Source organism: Triticum dicoccoides, chromosome 5A (assembly GCF_002162155.2).
Source record: "Triticum dicoccoides isolate Atlit2015 ecotype Zavitan chromosome 5A, WEW_v2.0, whole genome shotgun sequence".
NCBI lineage: Eukaryota > Viridiplantae > Streptophyta > Magnoliopsida > Poales > Poaceae > Triticum > Triticum dicoccoides.
In genome coordinates, this window is record NC_041388.1 from 279291424 (window position 1) to 279304782 (window position 13359).

General features: G+C 43.9%; 1 protein-coding gene across 1 annotated transcript; it reads left to right on the forward strand.

The window, feature by feature from the left end:
• The first annotated feature begins 4482 nt into the window (after positions 1-4482).
• Positions 4483-8937, forward strand: LOC119301030 (glucan endo-1,3-beta-glucosidase 4-like). The gene is made up of 5 exons (XM_037577933.1): positions 4483-4906; positions 5615-5742; positions 5977-7233; positions 8406-8433; positions 8521-8937. Exons 2-5 carry the CDS (start codon positions 5661-5663, stop codon positions 8645-8647), a joined length of 1494 nt encoding a protein of 497 aa, XP_037433830.1. The 5' UTR covers positions 4483-4906; positions 5615-5660; the 3' UTR covers positions 8648-8937.
• Positions 8938-13359: the final 4422 nt, after the last annotated feature.

Sequence of the window (13359 nt, forward strand, 5' to 3'; positions counted from 1 at the left end):
GGCGTTTCATATGTGGATATGAGAAAATAGTTGAGGGCTTTGGAGCATATCACTAAGAATTTTGAGCAAGAAGCTCATTAAGCAGCACCTCACCCCCTCTTGATAGTATTGGCTTTTCCTATGGACTCAATGCGATCTTGGATCACTAAAATGAAAAATGTAGAGTCTTGTGCTTTGAGCTTGAGCCAATCCTTTTGTCCTTGGAATTTTGAGGGGTCCACTTTTCTAATCCATGCCATGGCAATCATTGAGCTTTCCTGAAATATTTATCTTGAAATAGCATTAGCTCAATGAGCTATATGTTGTTAGGAATTACCAAAACCACCCAGGGATAGTTGCACTTTCAATACGCCGGATATAGAACCGACAGTCATCAGTTAGCATCATGAAATATTTCTTTCCACCTTTTGTCAAAACACCATTCATTTCACATAGATCTGAATGTATGAGCTCTAGTGGTGCAAGATTTCTTTTTTTCGAAGTCGTGTGGGGCTTACGAGGTTGCTTAGCTTGTACACAAACTTGACACTTAGACCCCTTGACAGTGGTGAAACTAGGGATTAAGATCAACTCGGCTAGTCATGACATGCAACCAAAGTTAACATGGCAAAGACGTGAATGCCATACATTTGATTCACTATTGTTGCAAACATGATTAACAACTTTATTGCAAACATCTGACAAGGATAAACGAAACAGGCCTCCTGACTCATATCCTTTACCAACAAAAGTTCCATACTTGGGTATTACAAATTTATTCGACTCAAAGACAAGCTTTGTAACCATCTCTACACAAAAGAGATCCGCTAACAATTTTTTATTGACAGAGGGGACATAATGCATGTTCTTCAGCCGCACGATCTTCCCCGAAGTAAATTTTAGATTGACCGTGCCAACAGCACGAACAGAAGCACTTGAACCGTTGCCCATTAGCACGGTTGAAGTCCCTGCGGTCTGATAAGACGAAAGCATGGAAATATCACCACATACATGCACATTAGCACCCATGTCAATCAACCAATCAGGGGAATGACATACTGAAAGAATAGTGGGAAATATACCATACCCAGCATCCTTCATGTCAATGTCACCAATGACAACATTAGCGGTCTTGTCGCCTTTCCCAAGATGACGCTTGTCATAATGATTAGGGAAACTAGGAGCCCAATGATCAGGATCTCCGCACACATGACAAACACCTTTCTTCTTGCCATTCTTCTTCTTGAAGTTGGTGTGTTGTACAACCTTGTTCTTCCCATCAAATTTTGCTTTATCAATAAACTTGCCCTTATTCTTGAACTTGTGGGGCTCGAAGTTTTTATTTTGTACCAGATTGGCACTAGATCCTCCCTCAATACCTCGAGCACGTGTGTCTTTTGCTCTCGCCTTTTCTTCCACATCAAGAGTACCAATGAGATCCAGAATGGAAAACTCTTGCCTCTTATGCTCCAGTAAGGTAGCAAAGTTCCTCCATGAGGGAGGAAGCTTAGTGATGATGCCTCCGGCAACAAACTTGTCCGGTAACATACAATTGAAGTGCTAAAGTTCTCTAGCAAATGACTGTATCTTATGAGCTTGCTCAACCATGGAGCGCTCATTAGTCATCCTGTAGTCATAGAATTGCTCCATGATGTACATCTCAGTGCCGGCATCCGAGATCCCAAACTTGGCCTCGAGTGCGTCCCACATATATTTGCCATTGGCAATTGATGCATAAGCATCAACTATGTTCTCACCAAGAGCACTCAAGAGAGCATCCTTAAACATGGTATCCATTTTCTAAAAAGCTTGTTCCCGTTGAGCATCATAATTTTCTTGAGGTTTGCCAAGAGTGGCATCATAGCAACTCATGGTTTGAAACCATAAGACCGCTCTCACGCGCCACCTCTTATAGTGGATACCCTCAAACATAGGAGGTCTCATGGAAGCAGCAAAACCACTCGGGTAAATTGCCTACAATGAGATTTTTGGATTGTTGGAAATATGAGTAATTTACCATAAGATTTTATTAACAGAAATAGTAGAGAAAACATGACTATCATAGTAGAGATGAAACAAGTCATGTAATCTAAAGATGAGACATCATATGGCATGTGCACATATGAACTAGAAGAGAACATGTGTAGAAAAGAGGCTAGAACCAGAAACGCTAGAGTAAGAAACCGAGGCAAGATATTAAACAGAGAGAACACGAAGACATACGAAACAACATCAAAAGCACTGGTCTTGGGGTCGGTGTCCTCGCCAGCCATGTTGTTGAAGAGGTTGTCGACGTCGGGGAAGAAGGTGTCGTCGGGGAAGTAGTCGTCAGAGTCCGGGGCGTCTGTGATGAAGAAGTCAGTAGTCGCGCGGAGCGCTCCCCAAAAACCTTATCACCCTTCTCCAATACATGACTCAAAAGCGGTGGGGTTTTGGAGGCCTACTGTCCTGACCTGCGGTGCACGCCGCAAGCTGGGATGGGGAAGATCGTAGCAGTAGCTCGGTGCTCAGGAACGGTGGCGAGAAGAAGTGCGCCGTTTGCATTCACATCAGCTCGACTCATTCCCACAACCCACGGCGCGTCATGACGAGGCGTGGCGTGGCGAGACGGGCGACGGAGGAGGAGAGCGCGTGGATGTGCCTCTTGTTCTCATGCTCATACATGTGAAGAAACAACCTTCCTTATAAGGAGGTCCAACTCCCACCAAACTAGCAATGTGGGACTAAACTTTAGTTCCACCTCTTGCCTTGCACGAATGGGCTGCGTGGGTCTCTAGGATTTATTAGGAATTTCTGAAACTGCTATTGGGCTGGCCCATAAATAGACAAAATTCCAGCAAGAGCGACGCGACTGGCCGAAAGTTGCGCCGGCGCGCCGATTTCAAATGTTTTCCATCGAAAAACATACCACATATCATGATGGCTACTCATTGTTCGGCTTTTATTAGGTTTTCAGTATCGGGAGAGGTACCTATTACGTTTCTCTTTCCTCGGTCCAAATGGTGCCCGTTTCTATTGTTTTTCACTCCCGAGCATTACAAAGAGAGATGAGATGGCAATAAGAGTGGCGCCTCGTAAGAGAGGACATATATGATCCCCCATGAGACATGTATGAAGAGAGTGGTGGGCTGGAAGGGGGAAGAGTGGTGGCAGAAAGCTCATCGCCCGTAGAAAAGGGTAAGCCCCCTCTATGTTGTTTTCCTTGTGTTTTTCTTCATTTTTCGCGTGTGCCAGCCAACGACTCGTTGGTGTCTTCATCTAGGTACGTTGCAAGGCCGACAAATCATAGGTTGCATACAAGTGGGTGTATGTGTGTTTTGTCTAGTTTAGATTAGGAGGGGATTTTGGTATATGAGTGAATTGTTTTCCTAGATTTCCCTAAGGTTCATGGACCCCACTTTTTATTTTGTTCGCCAGGTCACTGCCAAACAGTTAAATATGGATTAAATCCATATGTTTATTAGCATTAGTATTCATGCTTTGCTCAAAAAGATACATATCTTCTAATTTTGGTATTAGTTTTCAATCTACCGTGTGTGGTTGGTAGTAATTGATTGATTTTATTGGATTGCATTGCTACTTAGTTGTTGGTGCCGTGCTTGTCATTCACACCTTAGATGTTTTAGATCCTGGACCGCGCGTTCCTTTGTCATCATGAGCGTCTTTGTATTTGCTTTTGTTTGGTCTAACTAGATGCCATCTATAATATATTTTCATGACCTCTCAATTTTTATTTTACTACATGTGTTCTGTGAGAGTGCTCTTTACGTAATCTACACATCTCAAGAAAACAATGTGTATGGGCTTGCGCATATCTTCGTCAAAGGTATGGGTGCCACCAGTCCTTACTTCATAGGCTCACATTGCCCATTGTTCGTGTGACATTTCTTCCAATGAACAACCAATGCGTAGCTCCATCGTCCAATAGAAGGCCGACACGTGGAGGATCGTCAGTTGGCCACGTAGTTAATGGGTATCAGATCCAGAATCCTACGGTTAACTTAACGGTGACCTGTTACGGCGACTGCCACATGTTGGGTACCTTTGACGAAGCATTTTCATGTTGCGCACATTTTCTGTCATGAAAGATCATACTTCCATAATTAAGAAGTGATTATTGTCGTGGCCCGTGGGACAGCCATTTTTTCTGAATTTTTTACCAAGTTATTGGGACAAAAGAGTATGAATGGCCCAAAACAGTCCAGAAGACCGAAAATTATGCGAGTCAGCCCATTTACCATGTGTGCCGTCTCGTTTGCGAGGTGAAGCCAACGTGCCGGCACAACACGGGCCGCCACGGGTCAAGCCCACTTAGGCGCGTGTCGTGTCCGGGCCAGCCCGTTGGCCACCTATGGATCCACCTGTAAGTGACACATGTGCAGGGCACGCATGAGTCCTTTCTCTATTACCCGAAAGCAAAAGTTATTCTCAAAAAAAAAAAGCAAAAGCTCGATGCCGGTGCACACACTAGTGTAAACACGGTTGTCTCAAAAAAAAAAAACCTAGTGTAAACACGGCCGTAAGTCGGCCTAGTCTCTTGCTCTGCGGTGAGGACGAACTTGCATATGGTGCGACGGATGCGCATGGGCTGGGGGTAATGATTTGCAGAGCTTCTACCTCGAGAACAAGTGTCACACGGGGCCGGAAAATGGCAGGGTGGTAGAGAGAAAGAGATTGTTACCGGGGGCTCGACGGCGCCACGCCTCCCGATCTCCTCCGCCGCCTACCGACCTGCAGCGGTGCCTCCGCCTCCCTCCGGTGAAGCTCCCCCGAGCGCTGCGCCTCCAGGTCCCTCTGCCCTCCGGCGACGGCCGACGGCCCGGCGGCCGCCCCCCTTGCCCCTAGCTCCACCCCGCCTGAAGCTCCCGCCCCCTCCGGCGACGGCGACGCGACGGCCCGGCGGTCGTCTTCCTCCTCCGTCGACCAGGTTAGCCCCCTCCTCTTCCTCCTCTTTCTCGCCCCGCTGAGCAGCGCTTCCGTGCCTCGCCTCCGGTAGGCTCGAGCCGAAGTTGGATCTGCGGCACATGCAGCTCCCACTCGAACCCTGTATTTCGCAGCTCACAGCAGAATACGCCCAGCTCCAAGGCCGGGGACAGAAGGTGGTCTGTTCCCTCCCTTTACTGCTGTCCTCTTCTTGCGATTGTGATGCCGCCACTTGTTGCGTTTCTCGGAGCGCTGTGTTGTTTTCTGCTCGTTTGTTGCTTGTTCCTCCTCTAGTCTGTTCGTCTTCTCCTGATTCACCCCCAAAATTCGCCCCTTCCCAGACTTACTTCTTGTTCTTCTCCCTTTAGCTCGCCTCTGGGATTCTTTCTTTGCCGCAGGGAGTGAGCAATTGAAATCAAAACGTCACTCTTTCGCCTCGATTTGTTTGCTTCATTGCAGCCCACTAGTCCAATCCATCCAGCGATGGATCGATTGAGTTCCTTTTTTTCAGCTAAAGGTGCGAGAGCAGCTTATCACATCCTAACCAATCCAGCTTATACAGATGTGAAAGCATTGCTACCATTTCACATTATTAATGTTTCCCCAATGTACATTCGTATTTCAGGGCTCAGGGGTTATTTTTGTTGGTAAAATTAGTTGTTTATGTTCTTGTTGAGTGGCTGAAATAATGCATGAGGTGTTGATATTTCAGGTTTGATCAGGAGTTTGTAAGAAGCTCCTGGATTATAACTGATCAGATGCTTGGGCACAACAATATGTCGCCCAACAGACTAGAGGTCGTGCTGATGCTGTTGATGCTCATGGTTTACAATGCTTCAGGTACTCTTAACACATGGATGTTGTTTTAAATTACATGAGTGCTTTCAACATGGTTAGTATGCTTAATTGTGTTAATGCAATCTGATTTCCCAGTGTGCCAGTGCCTAGTTTGAGGAAAACATAATTTATTGTTCTGAACTGAAGAAAATAGAAGATAGTGCATACAAACATACATCCTTTTTTGTATTATATTTTCCTTCACATAAATTTGTTACTGTTCTCTGTTCTATGTAGGAGCATTTGTTGGTATCAACATTGGCACTAACGTGTCAGACCTGCCATCAGCATCAGACATAGTCTCCATCCTTAAAGCCAAGAAGATTCAACATGTTCGCTTGGTTGATTCAAACCATGAGATGCTAGTCGCCCTTGCGAACACTGGAATTGAAGTGATGGTTGGTGTGCCAAATAATGAGCTGCTCCGTGTGGGGCAATCTCGTCCGACAGCTGCTGATTGGATTAACAAGAATGTTGCTGCCTACATTCCAGCAACAAACATCACGTATATTGCCGTGGGTGATGAGATTCTTACTACTGTCCCAAATGCAGCTCTTGTTCTAGTACCTGCATTGCAATTCCTCCAATCAGCACTGTTGGCTGCAAACCTCAATACCCAGGTGAAACTATCAAGTCCTCATTCAATGGATATGATCTCTAAGGCATTTCCTCCCTCTGCTGCCACTTTCAACTCGACATGGAGCTCAATAATGTTACAGTATCTTGGATTTCTGAAGAGGACAGGATCTTCCTTCATGCTGAATGCTCAACCGTACTATGGCTATGTGAAAGGGCAAGGTGTATTCCCTTTAGAGTATGCCCTGTTTCGATCACTCAATCCCAACAGTCAGATTGCAGATCCGAACACCAATTTGTTCTATACCAATATGTTTGATGCTATGGTTGATGCCACATACAACTCAATGAAAGCAATGAATTTCACCGATATTCCTGTAATGGTCACAGCTTCTGGTTGGCCATGGCATAGTGCACGCAAAGAACCGGCTGCGGATGTTGATAATGCTCTGGCCTACAATACAAATCTCATACGCCATGTACTAAATAACTCTGGTACCCCTAGCCAGCCAAATAATCAAGTAAGCACATACCTGTTTGAGTTGTTCAGCGAGGATCTTCGGTCAGGATCTGTTTTGGGGGAAAGTTGGGGGATTATGTTTACCAATGCAAGTGCAGTGTACTCCCTGACATTTGAAGATGTGGCTACAGCTAGTACTGATTCACCGGCTCTGCACGGGATGTTTTGTGTGGCAAATTCAAGTGCACCCCATAGTGCATTGAAGCAAAGTTTGGATTGGGCATGTGGCCCTGGTTCTGCAAACTGCAGCGCAATTCAACCTGGGCAGCCGTGCTACAAACCAGATGACATTGTAGCTGTTGCTTCGTATGCTTTCAATGATTATTATCATAGAACGCAAGCAAGTGGAGGAACATGTAACTTTAATAGCACAGCAACGATATCATCTACGGATCCAAGTAAGCTAAATTTCCTCCTGAGTATTCATGTATTAGCTAGTAGGTACTGCCATAGTAGAACTAACTACAGAATCAATCAGTAGATGCAGGTTTGAGTATTCCCTTATGGTTGGCATTTCATATAAAATTATTATCGTTGGTCTCACTATCTCAACACTAAAAAGGAGATTTCATATGACCTGATTGGCTGATTTACTACTTGCGTGTAACACTTTGTGCAACCTTTAGCAATCTTTATTCTTCGTTCATCCTCTAGTACTAGGGGTGAAACAGAAAGCTTTTTGTATCCTGTGGAAAGTGCGGTGCAGATTTTTACAAGTTTCACCTAATCATTAGCCATCATAGCTCCTCTGATCTGTGTATTTGCTCTATTCTGTTATCTGAGTCCTTAATCTGCCGTCAAAAATTTATTGCATCTTAGTGTAAGTTTTCCTTGAAGACTTTATGCTAATTAGTCTGGTAGGTTGAGCTAAGAAGCTCAATTGCTGCTCTGTCTCTAAGATTCTGCCGATGCACGCCTGCACAGAAACTTGTATGCAAATGATGCCTAATTGGCAAATCTTCCTGTTTTTAGTCACAAGGAATGGTCAGACGTGTCAGTAAGAAGTGGCAAACTTTACCTGCCCTCTCACATGTTAGAATCGACATGGTTTTTACATGCCTTCTTGGCATACGGCATATATTAGCAGAAGGTTGCTTTGGTCCAAACAGAACTGAAAGTAGCTTAATTGTGGAAGTATTGGTTTGACCATTCCTGATGACTTGGCTTGTTTATTCTCCATACGGCTTAGACACTATTGGAAACCAACCAGCAAGATTCAGATGCTATTGTTTATTCTCCACGCGGCTCAGACACTATTGGAAACCAATACAAGGATAACAGATCTATGGTTGTAGTACTGAATGTACATGTTTGTTATGTATATCGAATGAGGCATATTATAAACCATGCGTAGGAGTCCGAAGCCAATCATCTGATCTGCTCATGCTAATATATAGAAACCATATACCATTAGTTGGTTAGAAAATCGCGACAGTCATCCTGTAGTTACTCACATTTTGATATATGGTTCTGTCTTGTTATTCAAGTGTTCGCTGTTACAATATTGCAATTACCGCTTTGGTGTGTGACATGAGCCTAAACAAAGTTTCCCCTGAATTTAAACTTGCAGGCCATGGTTCATGTAAATTTGCAGGAAGGTGAGTCGTACTTCTTCGGTGTGTTCTTGTAAGTTCAAACTTCTATCGTTGTTCTATACTAACAATGAGGTTTGGTTCTATCTGCAGCACCGGTGTCAATGGCAGTGGTATGGCTTCTGGACCTGTGAGCCAAGATAGTTCCGCTTCACAATCTCAATCTTTCTGGTTGACTTGGCTAATCGCCATGCTGCTGCCTGTTCTACTTCTCATGTAAAACATTGTAACCGAACGTTGTATTTTGGATGAGATGCGTGAGATTTGTTGCGCCTCTTGTTGTTAGATAGAAAGGGGGCCCATTTGTCTCACTTTATTGAGGTGGTAAATGCCATGTACTCCCTCTGTAAATAAATATAAGACCTTTTAGATCACTACTTTAGTGATCTAAAACGTCTTATATTTGTTTACACAGGGAGTGTCTCTCAATTTTAGTTGTACTAGAAATGAACAGGCAAGGTGCACTAACTTTCAATGTCAAGCTGGGAAACTTCAATTGTCCTATAGAAATGAACAGGCAAGGTGCAATCCTTTTGCATGAAAGGTTTCGCACCTCTTGCTAGTTTTGTTTAGGGTCTGAGTGTTGGCGTGAAGGTCAACAATGATATATGTCATTACCTCTGGGCCAAAGCAAAGGCGACAAGGAGACCCGTTGTGGCTGATTGTTTTTGATATTGCCGCGGATATGTTAGCCACTCTCATAGCACGGGATTGATCCGGTTGTGCGCTCCCTTATCTTCGGCCAGTGAGGCTTCATGAGAGTGTGACGTGAAGCTTCACTTTATTGACGGGGTCATGGGACATTAAATATAGATTTCCATTGCACTGACAGAAGTGAAGAAAGTCATGATGGCTGCGATCGAAGGTTTGCAATGGTGTAGAGGTGCTTTGGTGCCAATGAAGAATGACGGCACAGGTTCTTCCTGTGCGTCGGGTGTTGATGACTTGCTGCAGCGTTCTTGGCAAGAGGGGGCGGCAGCACAGGTGAACTGCATTTTGTTGTAGTGCTCCTCGAGCACCGAGTCACGATTTATAGGGTGAAAGCCCAAGGTCTGGCCTTTATTGGATGTGCCTGGCAATGGCCTTGCAGAAGACATTGTTTTGTGAAATCGGATTTTCTCCTGAGTGAAAACTCAAGATCTTTGATCGGACGATGACAATGCCGGTGCATTGTTTCCTTCTTGAAGGCATCGATTTTGAAGAATCCCTTTTTGCAGTTCAGGTGTTGTCTTGGGTGGTGATTAGAGTGTTGTTGTTGTGAGTTTTTCATCACTGTGACGGGGTCTTTGTTTTATATTTCTCTCTTTTATTTTTTTCTTGGTTGTGTGCATCCTTGATATCTTTCGATATCTTGTTGGTGCAGAGGCTGGGTGTAATTGTCAATATTAATGTATTCCCTTTGTCGAAAATAGCACGGGATAAAGAGGGATGGCCAATTTGGAGATCTTGTTCTACGTCTAGTAGAGGGTGGGATATCCATCTTATAGTATGCAGGTGATACCTCGCCTTTGTGGAATATGATATGGATAAAGCCATTAATATAAATCTTCCCTTGTGTCTGTTTGAGCAACTTTCTGGATCCAAAATCCAGTTTCACAAAAATTAGACCATTTGTTTTGGAAAAACTAGAGTCCGAAGAGTAGTGAAACAATTGTTTGGGTGTGAATCTGTTATGCTTCTATTCAAGTACTTGGGAATTCCTATTATTAATTAAGCTTCTGAATAAAGAATGGAAAGGTATTGAAGACAATTTTAAAGCAATTGAAAAGGCAAGTTTTTTTGAAAAAACTCAAGCTTTATTCATTTGTAATAATCATTACATCGTTTATGAGGATTGGTACAATTTCATTTAAAGGCTTCTCAAACCAATCAAAAATCAAAGAAAATCTAGCCAATCTAGAAAGTTCGTGAGCAACTTTATTTGCTTCTCAATGCTCAAACCTAGAAATAGGAAAATCACAAGCAAAATGAAAACAATCATCAAATTGAAAAGGCAAGTTGTTCTCACACGGAGGATGATTTTTCCTAATTAATTCGGTCCTTCCTACTTTACCTATGTTTATGCTATGCTTCCTGCAAGTACCTAAAGGGGTGCGGAAGAGGATTGACTTCTTACAGATCCAAATTCTTATAGCAATATGTGTTGGGGAACGCAATATTTCAAAAAAAAAAATCCTACGATCATGCAAGATCTATCTAGGAGATGCATAGCAACGAGAGGGGAGAGTGTGTCTACGTACCCTTGTAGACCGAAAGCGGAAGCGTTAAGTAACGCGATTAATGTAGTTGAACGTCTTCGCAATCCAATCGATCAAGTACCGAACGCACGGCACCTCCGCGATCTGACACGTTCAGCTCGGTGACGTCCCTCGTACTCTTGATCCAGTTGAGGCCGAGGGTGAGTTGCGTCAGCACGGCGACGTGTTGAGGGTGATGATGAAGTTACCGACGCAGGGCTTCGCCTAAGCACTACGAAAATATGACCGAGGTGGAAGACTGTGGAGGGGGGCACCGCACACGGCTAAAGATCAACTTGTGTGTCCATGGGGTGCCCCCTCCCTCGTATATAAAGGAGGGGAGGAGGAGGCCATCCGGCCACAAGGGGCGCGCCAAGGGGGGAGGAATTCTACTCCTAGTAGGAGTAGGTTTCCCCCTTTCCTAGTCCAAGAAGAAGGGAAAGAGGAGAGAAGAGAAGGAAGGAGGGGGGGCGCCCCCTTCCCTTGTCCAATTCGGACTGGGCAAGGGGGGCCGCGCGCCACTTCCGGCCGGCCCTCTCTCTTCTCCACTAAGGCCCATTGTGGCCCATTAATCCCCCGGGGGGTTTCGGTAACCTTCCGGTACTCCGGAAAATACCCGATATACTTCGGAACCATTCCGGTGTCTGAATATAACCTTCCAATATATAAATCTTTATGTCTTGACCATTTCGAGACTCCTCGTCATGTTCGTGATCTCATCCGGGACTCTGAACAACCTTCGGTACATCAAATCACATAACTCATAATACATATCGTCATCGAACGTTAAGCGCGCGGACCCTACGGGTTCGAGAACTATGTAGACATGACCGAGACATATCTCCGGTCAATAACCAATAGCGGAACCTAGATGCTCATATTGGTTCCAACATATTCTACGAAGATCTTTATTGGTCAAATCGCATAACAACATACGTTGTTCCCTTTGTCATCGGTATGTTACTTGCCCGAGATTCGATAGTCGGTATCATCATACCTAGTTCAATCTCGTCACTGGCAAGTCTCTTTACTCGTTATGTAATGCATCATCCCATGACTAATTCATTAGTCACATTGCTTGCAAGGCTCATAGTGATGTGCATTACCGAGAGGGCCCAGAGATACCTCTCTGATACACGGAGTCCTAATCTCGATCTATGCCAACTCAACAAACACCATCGGAGACACCTGTAGAGCATCTTTATACTCACCCAGTTACGTTGTGAAGTTTGATAGCACACAAGGTGTTCCTCCGGTATTCTGGAGTTGCATATTCTCATAGTCATAGGTATAAGTCATGAAGAAAGCAATAGCAATAAACTAAACGATCATAGTGCTAAGCTAACGGATGGGTCTAGTCCATCACATCATTCTCTAGTGATGTGATCCCGTTCGTCAAATGACAACACATGTCCATGGCTAGGAAACTTAACCATCTTTGATTAACGAGCTAGTCAAGTATAGGCATACTAGGGACACTCTGTTTGTCTATGTATTCACACATGTACTAAGTCTTCAGTTAATACAATTCTAGCATGAATAACAAACATTTATCATGATATAAGTAAATATAAATAACAACTTTATTGTTGCCTCTAGGGCATATTTCCTTCAGTCTCCCACTTGCACTAGAGTCAATAATCTAGATTACACAGTAATGATTCTAACACCCATGGAGTCTTGGTGCTGATCATGTTTTGCTCGTGAGAGAGGCTTAGTCAACGGGTCTGCAACATTCAGATCTGTATGTATCTTGCAAATCTCTATGTCTCCCTCCTTGACTTGATCGCAGATGGAATTGAAGCGTCTCTTGATGTGCTTGGTTCTCTTGTGAAATCTGGATTCCTTTGCTAAGGCAATTGCACTAGTATTGTCACAAAAGATTTTCATTGGACCCGATGTACTAGGTATTACACCTAGGTATGATATGAACTCCTTCATCCAGACTTCTTCGTTTGCTGCTTCCAAGGCAGCTATGTATTCCACTTCACACGTAGATCCCGCCACGACGCTCTGCTTAGAACTACACCAACTGACAACTCCACCATTCAATAAAAATACGTATCCATATCCGGTTTGTGACTTAGAGTCATCCGGATCAGTTTCAAAGCTTGCATTGACGTAACCGTTTACGATGAGCTCTTTGTCACCTCCATAAACGAGAAACATATCCTTAGTCCTTTTCAGGTATTTCAGGATGTTCTTGACCGCTGTCCAGTGATCCACTCCTGGATTACTTTGGTACCTCCCTGCTAAACTAATAGCAAGGCACACATCATGTTTGGTACATAACATTGCATACATGATAGAACCTATGACTGAGGCATAGGAAATGACTTTCATTTTCTCTCTATCTTCTGTAGTGGCCAGGCATTGAGTCCGACTCAACTTCACGCCTTGTAACACAGGCAAGAACCCTTTCTTTGCTTGATCCATTTTGAACATCTTCAAAACTTTATCAAGGTATGCGCTTTGTGAAAGTCCAATTAAGTATCTTGATCTATCTCTATAGATCTTGATGCCCAATATGTAAGCAGCTTCACCGAGGTATTTCATTGAAAAATTCTTATTCAAGTATCCTTTTATGCTATTCAGAAATTCAGTATCATTTCCGATCAACAATATGTCATCCACATATAATATCAGAAATGCTACGGAGCTCCCACTCACTTTCTTGTAAATACAGGCTTCTCCA

Bases quoted from the DNA above. Each gene is read 5' to 3' on its own strand.
- LOC119301030 (XM_037577933.1), top strand. From the start codon at position 5,661: ATGCTTGGGCACAACAATATGTCGCCCAACAGACTAGAGGTCGTGCTG. The intron at 7,234-8,405 runs GTAAGCTAAATT...TTAAACTTGCAG, and splicing joins GATATCATCTACGGATCCAA to GCCATGGTTCATGTAAATTT. The intron at 8,434-8,520 runs GTGAGTCGTACT...TTCTATCTGCAG, and splicing joins TCATGTAAATTTGCAGGAAG to CACCGGTGTCAATGGCAGTG.